The sequence below is a fragment of the Chaetodon auriga genome, chromosome 23, assembly GCF_051107435.1.
Source record: "Chaetodon auriga isolate fChaAug3 chromosome 23, fChaAug3.hap1, whole genome shotgun sequence".
Classification (NCBI taxonomy): Eukaryota; Metazoa; Chordata; class Actinopteri; order Chaetodontiformes; family Chaetodontidae; genus Chaetodon; species Chaetodon auriga.
In genome coordinates, this window is record NC_135096.1 from 6,316,283 (window position 1) to 6,338,382 (window position 22,100).

Here is a 22,100-nt window from a genome sequence, read left to right on the forward strand (position 1 = left end):
TGCTCCACCAACCAAGCACTTCAGGTTATTGGGGTTTTGTATGTTGCAGTGTAGATGTCAGATAATTATAGTGCAATATAATAACAACAATAAAAGCAATAAGAATGCGAATCTATTCAGGATGTGAATATAAGGAAGTAACAAAAGTACAAGTACAAAATTATTATCAGCAATATGTATTCAAAGTATCAAAATTAAGATAAGACTTTATTGATCTGATACTGGGGAAATTAAGTTGTTATGGCCAGCAAGTTTTAAAAAAGCAAAAACAGGGGCACAGAAAGGTCAAGATGAAAAGTATGCAGGATATAGAATTTAAAAAAATCAACTATGTATATGTTCATTATGTACAGGTTATAAAAATGCTAAATGGCACAAATAGTGTTGTCAATATTCTTATGAGAAAACTACCAGTGTTGTATGTTGTATTAGTAAATACTGTTGCATAGGAAGAAACACTGAATTTCGTAGAATTGGGGTAAGACAGTATCAACACAGCATTACATTACATGATGCTGGTGTTAAACAGTCTGACAGCTGTTGGGATGAAGAACCTGTAATAGCGTTCTTTCTTACAAACTGGATGCAGCAGTCTGTTGCTGAAGGAGCTGCCTAAGCCCCCTACTCTCTCATGCAGGGAGTGGGATGGGTTCTCCATGATCGTTGTCAGCCTGGCTAACATCCTCCTCTCACCCACCTCCTCGATGGTGTCCAGAGGGCAGTCCAGGACAGAGCCAGCTCTCCTGACCAGTCTGTTAAGTCTTTGCCTGTCCCCTGCAGAGCTTCCACAGCCCCAGCAGACCACTGCAGATGTCACCACAGAGTCAGAAAATGTTTTTAACAGTGTCCTACATACTCCAAAGGACCTCAGTCTTTGGCTCTTCCTGTACAGGACATCTGTGTTGTTCATCCAGTCCAGTTTCCTGTTAAGGTGAACATCCAGGTATTTGTACATGTCAATCTCAATGTCCAAATCCTGGATGCTGAGCAGAATACACAGAATGGGCTTTCAGTGTGTTAGCGTTATACTGCATAGCCTATATATTTAGCCTATATATCTATATAGCCTATATATATACCTTTTGGATTATTATTACTGGTGTAGCCTATTTAGCTATTTTTTTTTAATTTTGTCCTGTCTGTTTTCATTTGTAACACTGCATCATATTTTAGACGCAGAACAAATAGAAAATCAATTGTTTAGTACAAGCGCTCAAAACTCAACTGGAATAGTGACCTATTCGATATATCTATATCGACGATGAGACAAGTAGAGTTTATCAAAGGAGAAAAACGTTGCCTATGAAGAATAAATCTGACATTTCTGTTAAAGCAGCGCTAGCATGTGGCGTTCAGAGTCAATGCAAGTTGCCGGGTGGTAACTACTGCGCAGACGCATTCCCTTTACGTGATGACGTATATTAGAACGTTACCGACGATTCGAAAATGGCGGAGTACCTGGCATCCATTTTCGGCACAGAGAAAGACAAGTAAGTTTTATTTAATATGTGTTGTAATTAGCGTCTAAATGCTGAGTTTTATACAAAGCCAACTTGCAGCGGTTCTTCTTCGTCACCGGCGGGGCTCAGCTTGTAGCCGCAGCTGTGCTGAATGTCTTAGTCAAGCTTACATTAGCATTCCCAAAGCTAACGCTCAGCTAACGCATTGAATGAAACTCAGGAAGGCACCTTAGCTAACCTGCAGGGACTGTATGCTGTTGGTTTGCGCCAACATGTGTCGTTTTGGAAAATGTTCGTTAGTTTGTTCGTACACACGCACTGGGAGATTACTATGTGGATGATCAAATAGCTAGATAACATGTATTTTGGTTAATTAATGAGCTTGTTAGCTAAGTAATTGCCCTGCTCATGCGGGTTGTTTTGTTCCGTTTCACCGGTGGAGAGCAGCAAAAGGCTCCTTACACATTTGAGACAAACTGCTTGTAGGTAGTTTATGTTTATTGTCCAGTTATTGCAATGATGTGACGTTTATTCGGAGTTAAACTATTGGTGTCGCAAATCAAAACATTAAAGTGGTTAAGATGGCCAAGCAGAGGCGTTTACCTTTATTTCATTCATTCATTTAAGTGGAGATACAACAAAGTGCATCACTTAATAGATTCCAAACAATAGAGTTTCTCTTGATAACAGCATCTAAATTAATTGCCCTATTCTAACACTAGAACTTGAAATAGTTCAATAGGTGGGCGTATAGGGTTTTCAAGAACAAGTTTAGTGATAATCTGTATGTCTGTACTGCAAACAAATCCCATGAGAAGAACAAGTGTTGCCTGTGCATCCAGAACCTAATGGAGTGAATCCCTCTGTGCCATCATTAAAAAAATGACTAAAAACACACCAGTGATCCACACTGTTTGCCAGGGCGCCATGTCCCTCTATTGTGATGAACATGAGCGCTGTATTATCCTCTTTTATTTATTTAATTGAATCAATCCCACATGCACTGTCCTGGTGCCCTAAATACCCATCAGTGCACAAAATCTTTTGCAGAAAACTGTCCCTAGAAATACATCATGTACTTCAGCTTTTGCAACATTTTCTAACCACTACAATGTGCAACTGTTTTAGGTAATTATTAAAAAATGAACAATATAGTTTTGACCTGTCAGAAGCAAATGGACATGAGAGGCTGGAGAACTCAGAAAGTCTTAAACGGACTGACACATTATTGTGGGGCAGAAACTAATGATTATTTTCATTGTCAATTAATCTGTTCATTGTTTTCTTCATTAATCAATTAGTAGTTAGTTATTAATATACAGGCAGTCGATTTATTGATGAATTGGTGCAAGTCTAAGTTGTTGGTTTTTGCCTCTTCGTGGAATTTCAAAGGTTATCCTGCATCAAATCAATTGAAAGAAACGTAAACGATGAGTGTGGTGACACTAATTCCTCTTTTCCAGGGTCAATTGTTCCTTCTATTTTAAGATTGGTGCTTGCAGACATGGAGACCGCTGTTCGAGATTGCACAACAAACCAACCTTCAGCCAGGTGAAGCTTTTCTCTTACAATTGGGGTTTTAGTGTGCGAGTTTGACGTACCGCTGCCAGCTAACGGGGCAAAACACTTAACCTTTTGCCTCGAAGACACCTATTCACACATAAAGACTGATGAGCTGCCATCAAGAGCGCTAAAACTCATGAAGCTGATGTGTATGTGAATCATATTCAACCAATAGAGGAAACTGTGCACCTTTTAATTCAATGTCTTTTCTATGTAATCTTCTCAGACCTGGCGTGGTTTGTACGCACTGTGGATGAGGTACTTCTACAGAAGTTTTTGGTTCAAATATTAACTTTTGTATGAGAGCTCTGTGTAAACACAGTGTTGTCCTGAAATTATTTCAAATCTGTGTGAATACTTTGGTTAATCTGTCAGGAGTTATTTGTGGGAAGAAACATCAGTTAGTTATTTTCTGTTTTCTAGTGTCCTATTCCCAGCAGTCATATTTAAGAGCTCATGTTTGCAATTCTAAATTCCTCTAACATGGTTGGTTCGTTTTCTGTGAAATTATACTTTTTAAGCAGCCTGTTGGTGGGTGTGGGTGGTTTTCAGAGGTTATTATGAAAGACAATGATGTTGCATTTGTGGGAAAAGAATGGCAGACAAATGCAGACTAGCTGCAGCCCAGGCCGGTTTACAGGCCTGTAAAAGTGGCTTTAGGCAAATGTAAAGATATGTTGTGGTTGAGCTTAACCCATGGATGAACGGCCACAGATGTCATAATCATTACTTTATTTTCAGTTTCAAATGATCTTGTGCCAGCATGACTGGGAAAAATATGTAAACAAGCTAAAATGACAATAGCAGAGAACAGCATTCCCGTCTAACCGCACATGCTTTTGTTCTTTCCACCGCAGACCATCTTGATCCAAAACATCTACCGCAATCCCCAGAACAGTGCACAGACAGCCGACGCTTCTCGCTGTGAGTTGAAAGTTTGTCAGCAACTTCCCTCTCTGTCTGCTAAAAGTGGTGCTCACATTTAACAACAGAGGCAAGGTACTGCTTCAGCCCTGTTAGCTGGAGACCCCGTCGGGACCCCATTATCTCCCAAGCATCCCAAAACCAAATATTTAGCTGGTCATCATCTATCACGTAGTACCGACAGAAAGCACAAGCTTCTGATGCTGTTTTGCAACCTTGTGCAGCTGAGTTGTCACATGACTCACAGTGCAGCCTGAAAGAATCTGAACAGTGACGCCAGAACACAAAACAAACCGTGCTGACAGACTGTACTGATTATGGTAGAATACTTAGAACTGTGTGTTGTAGGTGTGTTCAGCAAATATGGTGTCTACTCTAGTGGAGTTGAAGCAGTACCTCTTGTACAGGTAAGTGTGACAGTGGGTAGGCGGGCCTTAGAATTGACTTGTCTGTTTTGCTTTGGGCCCCATGTTTGAATTTGAAAGCATTGCATCCACCCTGTCATTGATAAAAGAGGCAGATTTTGTTGTCGTGTTACTTTCGGCGTCGCATATGTTGGTACAGACAGTTGATCTTATATCAGCACCCTCATTTGGACGAGAGGCATGATCTAAAATGACCTCTTTGCACATGTAGACTATTACAAGGACAAATCGAGTTTTGTTTTAGTCTTGGTTATAATTCGTGGTTGGCCTTGAATGTTTTGTGCAGATGTTGTTGCATTCACGTGCCCACCAGATTTCAGGACAATTTGGAGTCATTCAAGTTTTTAGAAACCGCTCAAGGTCATCCACTTCCACTTAATCACAGAGAGAAAAACACTCTGGAGACATTTATTCATTTTGACACAATGAGAAACTTAGAGTCGTGTTTTTGCAAGGTTACATCAAAGCAGTAAAGTCTGGACAGAAGTCGACGCTACCTGAACTTTTCAGCTTGTATAAAAATACACGACCTCTTCATAATGTGTTTCTCTTGTTTTTCCACTTCTAATCATGAATTCAGGTGACCTCCGTCCTGTATATCACAACCTATTCAAGCGAAACTAAACCAACATGTCTGCCATAGTCTCTAATACAAAATGGGAATTAAAAAAGAAAAGGAACAACTAAAAGCAGGGGGGAGACGGCAAATACCTCAAAACATGAAGCCTTTTGATCTGATGATCTCAAAATGAAATGAAACGCCAGAGATGTTAATAACTAAAGATTTACTGACAGACAAATTTCTAATCACATTTTTTTTCCTCCCCAGCTCTTTATTTTGGTTGATTTATGTCACAGAAGTTTACGTTTTGTATTTCAGACCATTTCCCTCTTGAACATTTACCTTCATAACCTTCAAAACTCTGCCCAGTCTGCTGATGGTTTACACTGTAAGTCCTCCCTTCATCTGCAGGACCTTCCAGCACCGACTGCACTGAATTTACTGTATCACACCTCCCCACATAAATCTGGATAAGCGTAGGAACACGTCCTCTGGAGATGTCTAACGCATCACATCATTTCCTGGAGATAGAACAACAGGCCACATGCTGTTTTGCGTGTTTCCCTGTCCTAATTTAACCTACCTGAGTCAGCAACGTGCAGTAATGTGCACAGCTTTGGTATCAGATCCTTCATTTTGCTGATGTGAAACAGATGTGTTAGACTTAAAAGATGATTAACTTCATGTGTCTGTGATCTTTGCTTTACACATAACACACCAAGGACACAGTTTTTATTCTTGTGGCTCATTGAAGCAGGTTTCTCCTAGTGCTGTCCCCAACTTAGGAGTCTCTCCTTCGTGTACTCGCCGGGGTTGTCATGAAGTACTTGACTCAAAAATGTGTTCTGTGACATAATGTCGCGGCTTCATGTTCGCATAGTTGCACAAACTGTTTTGCAAAGCAGGTAAGACACTGGCAAATGATTAAAAAAAAAAAAGTAAAGTAAAACCCCACTAACCAGGAGAAGGCTAAGAGGGGTCAGTTCTAGTTTTCACCTGGCTTCTGCGAAATAGGTTGAAGTGCCTGTTTAAGCTGAAAAGGCACGGCAGAGAGAGAAGACTGCTTCTAGAAACAAATAACATACAGAATCTTTACCTTTTCATCTATGTTTACGGGGTGTAACTATTATAAGTAGTGGTGTCATATGCTACAGTTCTAAAACTAAAGGTGCCACACAGTCCATTTGATGAATGTCTTTTCCCATCTGGCTTTGCCTTGACTCTGTCTTTGTTGACGTTTTTTAGGCGCCGTCAGCGATGTGGAAATGCAGGAACACTACGATGAGTTCTTTGAGGTGAGTGACCTTCTGTGCCAGTTTCTTGTCTTTATTCCACATCATGCCCACCTGCGTCATCTGCCGTTTAACTTTGCCAAAATGCACCCAGTTTGTGGTTAAGCAAGAATCATTTGGGAGCCAATATTTACACAGCAGGAATATGGGACAAGGGCAGTATTAAAAAAAAAAAAAAAAAGTCACCTTTTTCTTCATTTTATGTTGTTGTTTAGTGAATTGTGACCTCGTTTATCCTGAGCGTGAGGCTAAGATTATTCTTGATAATAATCGGCGGATACAGATCTGAAGCTCGACGTGCTGTTGTTGAGATAAGATGGTAGCAGTTTAACATTTCTAAGCTGCTTCTGAAAATAAAAGGACTGCAATGAAACACCAGACAGGCCTTCAATACCCAGCTCATGTTTAATCATAACCGCCAGCATATAATAGAACTCTCACTTAAGCATAGAATAATGTTTTAGCAAGGGGAGTTGGCAGAATTATCAACTGAACATATGTGAGAAAATGTCCTCGAACCAGGAAACTGGAGGTGTTCTGCCCTGCGAACCAGATTCATAAGAGAGGAGAACCTGCTGGACCGGTTGACTGTTCTTTTCCTGTCTTATTTCCCCACACAGGAGGTCTTCACAGAGATGGAGGAGAAGTACGGGGAGGTGGAGGAGATGAACGTGTGCGATAACCTGGGCGACCACCTTGTCGGCAATGTCTACGTTAAGGTTGGTGATGGATGGAAATGTGTTTGCGAGAGAGGTGGCGCCAATACAAATGAGATCATGAAGGAGCTTCGCGACAGATCCATGTTGCACAGCTTCATGTAACACACACTCTTCCTGTTCCTTGGATCGTTTGATGGTTCAGTCATTTTTCAGCGTTGGTGCATTGTCGTCGATTCAAATTAGTTTCATTTTACCAGATTAGTTGTTACCCGAAGCCATCCTTCCTAATCATACGCACGTGTATCCTCTGTGTGTAGTTTCGCCGTGAAGAGGATGCAGAGAAAGCAGTCATGGACCTGAACAACCGTTGGTTCAACGGCCAACCCATTCACGCAGAGCTCTCCCCCGTCACTGACTTCAGAGAAGCTTGCTGCCGCCAGTATGAAATGGGGTGAGTCGCACCTGCTAGTGTGCTGGCTTAAACTAGCTAAATCCTTATCAACACAATGAATTCTTTGAAAACGTATAATGCAACAGGACTGTATTACTCATCAATTTCAACAGAAGATGTTTACGTTGGTCCAGCGCTGAGGTTTTTGTTGAGATGGAGACCTTTCCCTTAATTTTCGCACCAGCATCCAAGCAGAGGACTTCTGATTTTGCGCCTTGTCTCTGTGAGCCGCAGGTTTTTGGTAGCTTTGCAACACTGTCAACAAATTGGTAGCGAATAGTTTAAATTACATTTCCAAATCATTTAGAAGGAGATTACACATTAACTCGTTCCACCATTCTCACTAATGACATTTAGAGCTGTAAAAGTGAACAGCTGTGTCCATAAATGGTCGGTCCTTAACACTACTAGAATTAAAACCAATCATTCCTGCAGCCGGGGGTCTTAAAGTAAGAGTTGCCTGCTGAAAGCCAGATATTGTATTCAATTTATTGGAGGGTTACTGTACTGTATATGCATAGTGTATGTGTGTAAAGGCAGAAAAAGGCATGTGTTGTTTGCAGCAGGCTGGTGAGGTGGGAAGAAAGTCCATCCTGCAGCTAGACAGTCCAAGATAAAGCTGCACTGTTCACCCTGCAGCCAAGGCTGGATTACCAGCTGGGAAAAGAGGGCAACTGCCCTGAGGCTCCAGCACCCGAGGGGCCTCAAGCTCCAGGCTTACCGAGTGTTAACCGGTTCATGCTAATTTCATTGAAAGCCTGTTTGGGAATATGTGCCGTTGAAGCACAGTATCAACTGAAATGGTCAGGGCCTTAAGGTGGTCTTGGTGTTTGCTTCGTGACCACATCTTTTCACCCTGGCTTGAAGCTTTTTTTTTGTTGCATAATTCCTGAACTATGGCACAGGCCAGCATAGAAAACCTGAATGTACTGCAGAGTACATTGAACATGTGGTAAATTTTTGCCCCTGGGGACCCTGAGCAGGTCAATCATGCCATGACAGCAGCTCAATAACCTTCAGCGTCCTCTGCATCCAGCTTGCACGTGTCCTTCAGAAAAGCGCTGAGACCATACAGCTGTACGGACACTGTGCGAATTATCACATTTTCTTTTAAAACGCAAAAACAAACTGTCCTTGCACAGTGGGAGGACATGTCTGATCCCGTCCTTTTACGAATCCCTCAGTGTTTTTCCATTGGATCGCAGGTTGTTTGCTCTGCCGGTGATAGGACGAGCTCCCTGGGGGTTGGAGGGAGCATAAAGATCAGATGTTCTACTTGATGGGCTGGCATGCTCCTCAGCATGTGTTTACTAAGGGCCAACTTTTCCTCCTGGCACTTGTCCACTGAATGCAAGCTCAGCGATATTTAACCCTTTCCGTACTGTTTGCCTACAGAGAGTGCACCAGAGGGGGCTTCTGCAACTTCATGCACCTGAAACCCATATCACGGGAACTTCGAAGGGAGCTGTATGGCCGCCGCAGGAAACGGTACAGGAATCATAAAAGTGAAAGATTATTGTTTAGGGATCAGTTAGAATCTGGAAATTAATCTTTTCCCGTCTCCCACCAGGCACCGCTCTCGCTCTCGCTCCCGGGAACGACGCTCCCGCTCCAGGGACCGACGGCGGGACCGCGAGAGGCGAAGGTCGAGGGACCGAGAGCGCTCTGGAAGATTCTGAAGGAAGCCAAGACCGACCCAATGTCCTACCAAATCCCTCCCCTTTAACCCCAGCAGTGATGACAAAGTTATTTTCTTTTTTGGTGAATTGTTGGAAGTGTTTTTCTTTTCTTCCCTTTTTTTAAGACGAGCTTGTGTCGCTTTCTCAATAAAACAAATTTGTAATTCTGCACTGGCACCGCTTGCTTATATGAACGTCAGCATATCTATGAAAAGACCTTTTATATCAGGAAAGTGCTGATTATTTGGGGAAAACAAGTCAATTGGTGAGGCCTTATGCAAGAAGCTGCTGTCTGAGTGCTTGAAACGTTTCTGAAGCGGGCTCATATCTAATGTTGTTTGTCAAACTAAAGGTGTATCAGTATGGATGTGTAATTGTCCAATCCTGTTCCTGGAACATTTTTATTATAGAAATTTAAAATGACTCAGCAGCTACTTTATTATACTGATGATTTGATGATAAAAAAAAATAGGGGGGCAATTATTTTTCTAATGGCCATCGATCCAGCTCCTTTTCAGTCCTGTCACGCCCCCATTTATTGCTCACAAACGTAGGATAATCTTTAACTTTTAGTCATACGTCTGAATGATAACCACTAATGAAAGAGCTTAGATTGGCATAATAGCTGCACTCAATAGCGCACAGTTTAAAATTGGAGAGCAGAAATCCAGATCGTAATAGATGCATATGTTTCTGAAACATAAAGTACCTTTTTTTTTTTTTTTTTTTTTTTTTTTTTTTCTAATTATTACAGTGAATGATGCAACATAAACCAAAGCTGGATCAGCCTGTCACCTGGGCCTTTCCCCTACTTCCACTTCTGTTTTCTTTGGTAGCACTGATGAATCATTTTTGCTCTCAGTATTCATGCCTGCTGGCATAATAAGTGAACGGTTTGGGTTATTTGGTGATGTTGGAGGTTTAAATATATATTTAAAAAATTATACTCAATGATAGGAACGTGACAGCAATTTAAATTAAGACAAGGGCAATAAAAGCCTTTAAGTTAAATATTTATTTTATTTTTTTTTTTATCTGAATTAAATCTAATTTGAGTTCACCAATCTGGCACATGTTGGTAAACTTCGGAAAAAGTGGTATTAAAATATTTCTGTACCTTTTGTCAGCTATTTTTATCTCAAAGTCCTGACTGCTCATATGAATATTTTGGGACTAACAGGGGAGTCATGAGAAGTTCTCAAGATGTCACATGCTACAGAGTCCGTGCCCTGCGTGTTTGGTCAATAAAAGGTAAACAGATGGTGCGGACAACTTTAACACAGCGTTTTCCCAAACCCTTATTGAGAAATCTCTGCTCTGATTGGCGGAGACGGCCAAACAGACGCCCTCGCCGCAGCCAATCGGAGAGCGGCTTCAAACTTTACCCACGTCCTCCCCCGTTTGGCCCACGTGTTTCGTCACGAAAAGCATTGTCTTCGTCGGAAGTTGATCACTCCGATGTGTGCTGGGTGCGCGTGTGCACCCGGGTCGACTGTACAATTTTATTGACACGTTTCGGGGCACATTGAACGCATCAGGTGAGTGACAGTGAACGAGAGGGGGAAACCAGAGCAGAAATATGTGTAAAATTAATCCGTTAATGCGCGTGCTTTGTGAGATTTGGTGCCGCTCCGGAGACGCATTTTCTGATGCAACCTTGCCATTGCGTAGGTCAGGTTTTTGCCTTTCACTGACGGTATTTACCAACTAATTTGGTTTCATTAATGTCTCCGCTTATTTGCTGCTCACCGTAAACGCAATATTGTTATGTTATTATCCCCTCTCATTCTCAGGGTTGCGTTTGCATCGTTTTATTTTCTTATCATTATTATGCGTTCAGTCATCGCGAAATCGTGTTTCTTTCGGCTTTTTCGTTTTTGCTGCTTATTTTCTTTCTAAATGTAGCTTCGTTAATCTGCCATAACACGTCGATGGATGTCATGGCTGGTTGTGATTTAACGTCATGCCTTTTTAACTGATCGATGAATCCATTGATCGCTTGATGTAATGTCAGGCTACAGTGCCGAATTCAAGTTCTTTGTTTTGAATGAACAGCAGTATAAAAAAACAAACATATTTGCTTTGTCAGTCTGGAAAGAAACACAAGAAAAACGGCAAAAATTTCCTTTTTTTTTTTCTTCTTTTTTTTTTGGCAGTTTGACCTTAAAAACACAATTATTATTAATTTCTGTCAATTTAGGACTGCCACTCAGTGTAGTTTTCATTGGCGACTAATCTGCCAATTATTCTCCCAACCTGTCATTTAGTTTCTAAAACCAAGAAAAGCTCTTACCATTTTTTGCCTCTTCTGCACAGAAAGTGATAAATTGACACCTAATTTCCTCTTGATCAGCTAATCTCTCCTTTGCTCTCCCTGACAGCCGAACCACAGTCGGGGCCACACATGGGTCGTTCCATTTCAGCTGAAAGGTCATCATAGTTTGACCCCCTGACCATATGGTGGTGGGTTTTTTTCGGCGTACATGCCTGCAGTTTTACATTGTGTTTCTACCGGCAGCATTCCTGCTTTTCGCATTTGTCCTGACATTTGTTATGGCTCAGTGAGTGCCTATGGTCGGCTCTTCTTGTGCCGTTGTCGAGCTGATACTTTGCTTGTGTTTCTTGCTGGCAGAGCAATTATCCGCAATTATACTTCATTCTAAAGCGCTGCTGCACAGTAGTCATTATACTTGGAGAGCGCTGAACATACCGAAGGAGATTAGAAACGCCCAAGTTAAGCAGATAACCAGCTCAGATAAGGTAACAATATGACTGAGATTATTAATGAGATTGGGTTTGATGTTTCCAGACTCAGATCAGGTGATTTTTTTGGGCAGATTTCTCAGCTTGGGAGGTTTTTGAGGATTTGATTCTTGGCATTAGCTTGGCAAATTAAATCCTCTTGCAACTCTTTTCTGCCATGCAGCCACATGTGCTCTCACGGGGGATTGCGTTGCCCCGTTGAACCCTGGAAGGCGACTGCATACCACCTACTCTTTCCCACGTTTACCACAACAGTTGCAGCCAGAAAAGCTTAATTAGCGGTATGACTGGCAGTGGCTACAGAGATTATGTGTGCAGGAAAGGAGGGTGAAACCTTAAGATTGCTCTCTGTGGCTTTTTCCATTCGAGAGCAGATCAGAATCAGGTTGGCCGACGCTTTCAAAGTTTAGCGAGAAACAAACGACAAAAGCACATGTTTATTCTTGTTTTCTGCTTCCAGTGGTTGCTGTTGCCTGCGGGGGAGTCACAGTTCACCCAACATTTTATTCACCAATGCGTCAATAACTTTCAAAAAAGCGTATCTCGGGGCAGTTTTCTCTCCCATGCTGAGCTGTTTGCTTAAGAGGATGTAGTTGGCTCTGATCGTGGCCTGAACCCTCGGTGGAGTCGAAGAGGGGCCCCCGGTTTTAACAGCTGGCCTCGGTGTGTGTGCACTGTGTATTAGTGAAGGTTCGTCTGCACCCATTCCCAGTGGTCAGTGGAGAAACCTAATGGATGTGTTCATACGTACCGAGGCTGAAGGTTCGGCTTGAGCCCTTTAAAATTCTGGTCTGTAGAGCTTCAGCTAATTAAATAATTAGTTACTTAGTCATTAAAATGCTAGAATGGAATTATCTATGCAGTTCACCCATTCATCCATTACCTGTCATCTGTTTTCAGATAACGCTGTGCCAGATCTTCAATCTAAGTCTGGTCCTGCTCTTTGTCAGGAACAGGACCAGACAGGTTTTATTATTGGAATCCACATTGACCAATCAGCTATTTCGTTATCTAGTTAATAACCTAATTCATTAACCAAAGTAACTGCCAAAACTCCAATTTATAGCTCATGGCCTCTCCTTGGCCCTTGGTCCAAGGACCAGTAATACGACCCATCACTGAGTCATTTTCAGTTTACGTTCACAGACGCAAAGGTAATCTGAGGTGGAAGGATCACGTCTGCACACTTCTCTTAAGCTGAAATGCTTTGAGTATAACTCGGTCCAATTTCAAAGAAGCGTAGATCTCTTCCTCTACAGTCAATCACTGATGCAACACTCGCAAAAGCTTGATCAGCCGGACTTTGCAGGAGCCCCAGCTCTGCTTGTGGATGGACTGCTGATAACATCATGACTGTGTTAAAATGTTTCGTAATGAATGTGTGCTGGACTGAAACCACATATGAGAGTAAAGGGTGGGGAAGGAGCAGCAGTAGCAGCAGCAGCAAGGCTCCCTGCTTAGCATGATGAAGCTTTATTTGTCAGTGCTGATATGACTCAGCATAAATGTAAGTAATGTAATGTAGGACTTATTATGTGCTAATATATCGACGTCTTTTCCTTGAAATGGTCAGATAAATGGGCTCCGGTTTGGCGGCTGCAAACTTTTCAGTTCTTCAGTTTATTGTAAAATGGAAACAGATCTTGAACCGCAGCACTTCTAGGGTCCCGAAAGAAAAAAAGGAAAGCTGTTAAGGACTGAAAGTTGCTATTAGATGTCTGCTCAGGTTCTTAGTCATGTTTGTTTACTTTTTGATAAGATGCTTCCTGAGTTACCCAATATTTTTTCTGATTGTAGTCAGTGTTTTATTGTAGGCAAAGCTCGGTGGATGGCAGCGGGCGGGTTGGTCCACCAGACTGAAATATCTCAACAACGATAAGACGTATTAGGATGAGCTGTAATTTCATCGGAGATGCCTTCGCTTTCTGTCTAGCGCCACCATCAGGTCAAAAATTGAAACGGTTTGATTTGATTTCGGCCTCAGCTGGACTTCGTTTTCAGTCCTAATTAGCAGCGTGCTAGCATGCTTATATTAGCATTTAGCTCAAACCACATCTGTGCTGAAGTGCAGGAACTTATTATACATATTACATTGGCACTGCTGCTGCAAAATTTCGATTTCAAATGCAACCAGCACAACTAGTTTCTTTTTTCTGATCAAGTAAATTGCTGCTGATGTTTCTGGTGAAATGGCGTCTGGGCTCTCAGTCAAAAACAGAAAACGTGAGAGCAGCTAGAAATGAATGTTAACAAACTAGCAAAACAGACCAAAACAAAATATTACAGATTATCCTGTGTTTTCCAGGGTAAACCATGCCGTCAGTTCCTTCATCCAAAGAGACCGCCGTCAAGGGCCCCGTGTGCCCTCACTCTGCCAAGCTGCTCAACCACACTAACGGAGAAGCCAAACTCCACGAGGGCTCCTTCCCGCTGAATGGGGTTGACAAGATGCCCGCGATGGAGGACCCCGGAGAGGCAAACAGGACCATTCAGATCAACACAAAGAACGCCACCCCTGAGAGGAAATGGATCCGGCCTGACCTTCCCAGCCGCTGCAAATGGAGCCTGGGAGCCTCAAAAGCCGACTCCCCTCATACACAAGTTCCAAGGTCAGTCTGATGCTCAACTGTGGCTTCAGATTATTATTATTATTGTACTATTGTATTGTACAGTTAATATTCTGTTTGAACTAGTGAAGAGAGGTGCCAACAGACTTTCGAGGAGTGGCACTAGACAAACAAAGGCTTACGTGGACTCCTCATGCTAACAGAACAAGTGGAAACAAGTGTGCTAATTTCAAACTTGTTGTAGCAGGAAAAACAAGTTTGATGCTCGAGTGATTTATTTATTATGTGTCTATCACAGACACAGTGTCACCCGATGTTTTTCTCTTCGCTCAAACATTTCTTTCTCCCTCGTTCCCCGCCCAGAACCATTGCTCCTTCCATTCTCCCAAACATCCTGCACAGGATCGGTGACACTCCCTTGGTGCGCATCAACAAGATCCCCAAAATGTTTGGACTCAAGTGTGAAATCCGTGAGTCACCGAGCAGTCAAGTCGAGGCATATTCTCAGACCAGACACAATGAGTGACTGTTGATCGTGCACCACGTAAACACAGGAGCGATGTGTGAAATGTGTTGATCTCAGATTATGGAATGGAACAAATGGCAGTCAGCCTTGTGAGTCCATTCTTATCAAAATGTCTTTTAATGTAACTTTAAAACTGATCCTTATTTGTAGTGGCCAAGTGTGAGTACTTCAATGCTGGCGGCAGTGTCAAGGACAGGATCAGCCTGCGGATGGTGGAGGACGCTGAGAGAGCTGGGCTCCTCAAGCCCGGAGACACCATCATCGAGCCCACCTCTGGAAACACCGGTAATGAACTGCTTGTGTTTGCACTCACCGACATATGTGTTGCTATGGGGGAAAGGCATTTAAAGGTATGACTGGTTTGTTGGTTGATGGCTGGTTGAAAGCAGCTGTGTCGTAAACTGTTTGCAGGCATTGGATTGGCCCTGGCGGCTGCTGTGAAAGGCTACCGCTGCATCATTGTCATGCCTGAGAAAATGAGCATGGAGAAGGTGAGTGCTCTGACATATTGAAAGTGTCACTCAGCAACCACACTTGCATTTCAAGATTACCAGCAGAACCGGCAGAAACAACCCATTGTGCTCTTTTGTAAAACAACAAAACAGCAAATATGCTTCTGTAAAGTCTGGATTTGAGCTTCTTTTGTTGATGGAAATGGGGAGGCCTGTTGAAATCCTGTTGAGAGCAGAGTACATCAGCAGTGAATGAGAAACATGCTAGCTGCTGTGTCATAACATGCGCACATCATCCGGTGCAAGTCTTATTTGGCTGCAGCACTGTCTCCATTTTCTTCTGCTCTCCTTCCCCACAGGTGGACGTCTTGAGAGCTCTCGGAGCCGAGATCGTCCGCACACCCACCAGCGCTCGCTTCGATTCGCCAGAGTCTCACGTGGGCGTCGCCTGGCGCCTTAAAAACGAGATCCCCAACTCTCACATCCTGGACCAGTACCGCAACCCGAGCAATCCTCTAGCTCACTACGACACCACAGCAGAGGAGATCCTGGAGCAGTGTGACGGTACGGAGACCTTTTACCCCCCCGTCGCAATCAGAACATGTCAAAGAAATCATGATATTGTTTCGATCTTGGATTTTTTTTCCTCAGGAATACAAATTTAGTGTTCGTGTTTCCTCTGAACTCATCCCTTCCTAACAGGTAAAGTGGACATGCTGGTGGCAGGAGCAGGCACAGGGGGGACGATCACAGGCATCGCCCGCAAACTGAAGGAAAGATGCCCCAACATCAAAGTCAGTTTCACTCTGAACGTATTTCTCAATCTTATGCTTCCAAGTAGTGAAGCTTTCGTAATCATTGAATAACTGCCCGCTGAACCAGTCGTTGCTCATGAATGGTGGTTGTTATGTGCAGATTGTTGGCGTCGACCCAGAAGGCTCCATCCTGGCTGAGCCTGATGAGCTTAACAAGACCGATAAGACCCAGTATGAGGTGGAGGGCATCGGGTACGACTTCATCCCCACTGTGCTCGACAGATCAGTGAGTTCCTTTTCCTTTCTTTGTCTTACGTTTACCTGACGCATGACCACTTAATGTAACATGTCTTGCTTTATTTTCTTCAGGTAATCGATACCTGGTACAAGTCGGACGATGAGGAGTCCTTCAACATGTCTCGCATGCTGATCAGAGAGGAAGGCCTGCTGTGCGGTACGTTCCCGCCGACGTCTGGGTCAAGTTCTAAAGTCAGACCTTCTGAACGTCCGAGTTAAAGCCAACTGGCCTTCTGCTCTTTTCTGTCACAGGAGGCAGCTCTGGGACGGCCATGGCGGCGGCGGTAAATGTCGCCAAAGAGCTGAAGGAGGGCCAGCGCTGTGTGGTCATCCTGCCGGACTCCATCCGCAACTACATGTGAGAATCCCCGCATGTCCAATAACGTGAATAATCAGCTTCATAGACGTCATAAATCAAAATTGTGTGAAATGATTGGTTGTTGGTTGCTAAAATGTTTATCCGCCATTAGTCCCCCCTTGTGGCCAATCAAGGTAACTCGAATTTCTCTTGAAGGTCCAAGTTCCTAAGTGACAAGTGGATGGTCCAGAAGGGTTTCCTGAGCGAGGAGGACCTCATGGTGAAGAAACCATGGTGCGTGCAATGAAAGGGCGTATTCTCCTCTTGTAGAAATCTCCTCCGTGTCAGACCCTCTAAAGTTCTCTGTGCCCATCAGGTGGTGGAACCTGAAGCTGCAGGGACTGAACCTGTCGGCACCCCTCACCGTCCTGCCCACCGTCACTTGCCAGAAGACCATCAAAATCCTCAAGGAGAAGGGCTTCGACCAGGCGCCCGTGGTGGATGAGGCTGGGTGAGTTCTGTCACGCCGAGATGCTTCATGTCTGGGTCTTTTTTTGGTCCCTTGTGTTTTATTGCTGGACTTTGTTGTGCTCTGCAAAGGCTTCAACTTTCAGTGTCTGCATGTTTGTGTGTGTGTGTGTGTGTGTGTGTGTTTGTGCAGGTTAATCCTGGGCATGGTGACTCTCGGGAACATGCTGGCCTGTATCCTGGCTGGGAAGATCAAGCTGTCAGACCCGGTCAGCAAAGTGCTCTACAAGCAGTTCAAACAGGTCAGACAGCAGCTTCAACGTCTCTCTGTGGCTCTTGCATTCAAGGAAATGTGTAAACACGATGCCCTCTGGATGCTTCCGAAAAAAGTTACGGGTTTTACTAGTTCGGATTGTTTGACAGCAGCAGCCAATGAGGCCAACCAGTTCAGGGGAGGATATTCAGATGAAAAGGCCGTAAACCGGCTTGACGTCCTGCCCGACGCGGAATGGATTGTAAAAGCCAGATGGCTGTAATTTCAGTCAGCCACAGAACTGTAATTGTCAAAAACATTTAACGGTTTACGACTTTGTGGAAATCCAGAAGTATTTGCATCCACTTTCGGGCAGCGGAAAGGTAGACCAGCAGTTACTGTAGTTGGTGTTTTTGTAACCAGACAATGGAAGTTTTGCTCTGAGTCTCACTGAATCACATCCTCTGCAAACATTTCCGTCCGTTGAAGAACCAGAGTTACATGTTTGGCATCTTGCCGTATCTTATGCCTCTCGTGCACAGGTTGCTTTCAACTTACTTTTAATATTGATCAGTTTCTTTATTGACCTCTGACATCACTGTCTTACTGTCGTTCTTAGATCCGTCTGACTGATAATTTGGGAAAGTTATCCCGCATCCTGGAGACTGACCACTTTGCCCTGGTGGTGCATGAACAGATCCAGTGTAAGTCCATTCTCACAAACATGCACGCATTCACCTGAGTTTCCACTCCGCATTTCTTTCGCCCCCAAAATCTTGAATAACTTTGTTTTATGTGCACAAAATTTGTGATCTTGGCACCCCCCGGTGGTAGTATGGGAAAACAGACTGTGGCAGACATGAATGCACACAACGCTGACGTGCACAGTGCTCAGATTAATGGAATTTAATGTCTTTATTACGTTCAGCTTTCAGGTTGTCCCGAATTTCTTCAGATTTGCCACAAACGTTCACTTGGACTCAAGTATGAGCTGATAAGACAAAGGTCACCTTCACTGTGACATTATAATGTTTTGCAGAAACACTTTTCTGGCCATTATTCGGCACCATCACTCAGGAACAGAAGGCCAGACTGTGACCATGTTTCGCATTTGGTCAGATACTGAATTGGTGACTTCAATCTTGATGTTGTGACAAAGCTTTCTACGAGTTCTCTGTAAATAAATAAATAAATAAATAAATAAGTAAGTAAAAGTCTCTAAGTGAAGACAGCATATTATATGAGCCTGGACAGACATGGATGTAAGCTGCAACTTAAATGGCTGGCTGAGGCGTCCAACCAGGAGGCAGTAAGTCTTGTTTACTTACGGCACATGTTGACAATGAGACAATCAGTCTGTGTCTTTATCTCAACTTTGACTGAGTTTGCATGTTCAGAGTCAACGTCTTTCTCAAGGCTATTGATTGCAGCCGTGCAAATGTGAACCCGAGACCCTGCCGCTCCCACATTTTTATGATAACAGCGGCGTAGCTCGGTGGGTCGACTCGCCGCTGACCATTCCTCCGTGATCCATGAGTGTCAAAGTCCAGCTGCGGGGCCAGCATCCCAAAGAGGAATTTGGACAACCTTGCCCGGTTGAGGGACGAATTGAGAATTTGGCAACAGTCGAGCCCACCGCTGCATTTTTGTGTGTTGTCCAGTGTTGTGCACCCATTTAAGGTCATGTTCACATGGAGACAAAGAGAGGGAAATTAAGAAGTGAACAACATCTAAGCTGAGAATACTTTGCTCACACGTTGTCGCTTTTAGTGTTTATTTTGCACTTCGTGTGAAATGAGAAATCATACCCTCTGGATCTGAACATGAACTATAACCTGGCTTCAGCACACAAAGTGGACTGACTTCCCTCTCAGCCTGCACGATTCATCAGCACTTCCTTCCCCTCTTCAGCAGCTGTAATATAATCACTTTGTTAAGTGCAAGGGGAGGAGAGTGTCATCAAAGCTGCGCACAGACTGACCTGTAATGTTGTTAGCGTTCATGAACCCACTGGCAGGTTCGATTTTGTCCACGCTGCACAAAAAGAGCTTGACGTGAATGTAAGCAGACAGAAGCTGGCAGAATGTGGCTTTGGCAGAAGTCGACCATCTCCATCTGTTGGTAGTTGGAATTACCAGCTGCTGATGCGTGTCGGCCCAGACTCAAGTGACTGATTCTTAGTTTCAGTGTCTTCATTCATTCAGCTGTGACGAGCGGTGTGACTCGTCCCCGGTCGGAAGGTAGTACACTTCAGTGGATCAGAGATATGGTCCAAGTGTAGAAAAGTCAGTTTAAGTCCACTTTTCCTTTTTGTACTTAAAGTACGTTTGACTTTTAAGAAGTGTACTTCTATGCAAAAGTCATTAAGTTCTACTTAAACTCATTGAAAATGAATTTACTAATTCTGGAATACTTAAAGTGGTATTTCAAAGGACTTATAAAAAATGTTCCTGATTCTAAATGTATTGTAAATTGTACTTCAGTTTACTTTCAAACAGTGTACTAAATTACAAATACTTTTAATAGTAATAAGGTGTACTTAGGTCCTTTGTAATGCACTATTAGCATGCTAAAAGTGTATTACAAATGTGCCGTATATATTTTTTCACCTGGTCGCATGCTTTATTTCATGCAATGTGAGAAGAGCGTGAAGCGAACTGCAAATTTTTCAGAGTACTTCTTTCCACATTGACATGGTACAAATGGTGTCGATATAGCAAGTGACTCTAGTTAACATTTGTATGTTAAAAATAGACCAATGACAATGTCATATTTGAAAAGGGCCGCTCAAAGTGACAATCACGCAAAGGATGATCGTCAGACTCTGCAGTCTCTCTCGACTCTGCAGAACTTTTTAGCGTCTTTCAGCTCAATTTTTGTTTTCAATGTGCAGCTTCTCTCTTCAGCCACAACAGGCCACTGTTTTCAGCAAAGAAATCTCTTGGCTGCATGATGGATGTGCAGATATGCAACTGTGTGCTTAAACCTGGTGGTGATGATGTATTAAATGTGGTGTTTACGGCTCATTCTGCTGCCCCAAAGTGGACAAACAATGGATTAAACATGCCCTTAATTTAGTTTTCACTCACCCACTCTTCCGCACTGTTCTTCCACCAGACTTGACAGACGGCTCTCCGAGTCTGAAGCAGATGGTGTTCGGGGTGGTGACGGCCGTTGACCTGCTCAACTTCGTCACGGGCCGGGAAAGACGAGAGCGCTCCATGTCGGAGTCGACCGACGAGCTCAACTAAGACACGCAGTGTACACGCTTGTACATTTCTTTACATTAACATACACACAATGACAAGTTTAGTGGGCCTGTTTCAAAGATGGCAGAAAATAATCTTGTGAAGTTTTTGATTGAGGTTAGCTCTTTGTTTTTTTTCCGTTTTGATTCTTTTTTTTTTTTATCTTTGAACTTGAGTCTTAAGGTACGGTATAATAAGCAAAATATGTTGTGCTACTACGTCAACTTCTGAGAGGGTTACTTATTATTTGAGGCGGTTGATTATTATTATTATTATTATTTGCTTGTAGTGCTCAAGGCGAATCTTTTGTAAGTTTATAACTTGTAGAAAGCTTTCTGTTTTGTATCAGAGTCTGGAATAGAGACCTCTGTGTTTCTGCTTCGTCTGAAAAGTACACAATTATTTCATTGTGGCCTTGTGTATCAATCAAACATCAGAAAGACAGAATAGTATAACAGCCACCACCATCTCATTTATCAACATTAGACGAGTATAGAGTTGCTGTATATAAGCATATTATTCTTTCCAGTGCTGCTCACTATGTGCTGCTTTTTCATTTGTGTACAGTTTGTGTACACTTAAAAGAAATAGTGTAATCAGATTTCTTGAAAAAAATGATGTGCTGTTCTTTCTCCCTCCACTTTCAACACAGTGCCTGTAATGTACTGTAACTGTAAAGTTGTCTTAACTATTTAATCTTAGCTGTGTCTGAGAGAAACGTTTTGTATTGCATCATTTTTCCTCAATGAATGTGTATGATTAAATAAAGGTTAAAGGAAGTGACTGGCTCGTCTCTGTCTTACTGTCAGTACTGAAGCGCAAGAGGGTACGATAATATAGGTCCAATTAGGTTTAGAGTTTGAGTTTTGCAAAACATTTTTGCACTGAAATTGTTCCCAAATACTATAATATGTTGGAGTTTGTTGGAAATTAAAAATGCATAAAAATATAAATAGGCATATTTAGCTTCAAATCCAGTTGTTATGTTACAGTGACATTAAAAGTGATCTTAACACAAAATTAGTTTTAGCCTCGATAAGGACGTTTAAAATCAGGTTTCTTTCAATGTAAGGGATCACAGGATAGTTAGAAAGACAAAAACATGACATATATTTCTGATACTCAAAATTATCTTTATTTTTATCTTTATTGTTTTTTTTTTAGAACTTCATCCATTGAAGATGATTCAGGGTATAACATTTACAGAGTGTACCTAAACACAACCTGGCATGTAATTATACGCATTTCAAACAATATAATTCTATAAATGTTTTGATAGTAATAGTGTTAATCCATATTTTTTCATTGCACAGGTTTTTAACGGCGGTAGAATTGTAATAACTTTATTAAAATTTTTTACAAGTTGATGTAATGAGACGTGAAAGCGAATATTTTCAATCATTAACGCGCTATGTTTGTGTCTGCCATGTGGTTTGTGGCGCATGTAGTATATCACTC

The 22,100-nt window shown here is 42.6% G+C and overlaps 2 protein-coding genes across 2 annotated transcripts; both read left to right on the forward strand.

The window, feature by feature from the left end:
- The first annotated feature begins 1,427 nt into the window (after positions 1 to 1,427).
- On the forward strand, positions 1,428 to 9,186 carry LOC143316203 (splicing factor U2AF 35 kDa subunit-like). Its single transcript, XM_076723985.1, has 8 exons — positions 1,428 to 1,490; positions 2,924 to 3,011; positions 3,881 to 3,947; positions 6,180 to 6,229; positions 6,847 to 6,945; positions 7,203 to 7,336; positions 8,732 to 8,824; positions 8,907 to 9,186. The coding sequence occupies exons 1-8, from the start codon at positions 1,447 to 1,449 to the stop codon at positions 9,013 to 9,015; spliced, it is 684 nt and encodes a 227-aa protein (XP_076580100.1). The 5' UTR covers positions 1,428 to 1,446; the 3' UTR covers positions 9,016 to 9,186.
- Positions 9,187 to 10,438: 1,252 nt separating this feature from the next.
- Positions 10,439 to 21,425, forward strand: LOC143316023 (cystathionine beta-synthase-like). The gene is made up of 15 exons (XM_076723696.1): positions 10,439 to 10,553; positions 14,084 to 14,387; positions 14,709 to 14,815; positions 15,022 to 15,156; positions 15,283 to 15,362; positions 15,683 to 15,887; positions 16,026 to 16,117; positions 16,239 to 16,364; positions 16,448 to 16,532; positions 16,628 to 16,733; positions 16,890 to 16,967; positions 17,050 to 17,184; positions 17,335 to 17,443; positions 18,014 to 18,098; positions 20,512 to 21,425. The coding sequence occupies exons 2-15, from the start codon at positions 14,092 to 14,094 to the stop codon at positions 20,643 to 20,645; spliced, it is 1,773 nt and encodes a 590-aa protein (XP_076579811.1). The 5' UTR covers positions 10,439 to 10,553; positions 14,084 to 14,091; the 3' UTR covers positions 20,646 to 21,425.
- Positions 21,426 to 22,100: the final 675 nt, after the last annotated feature.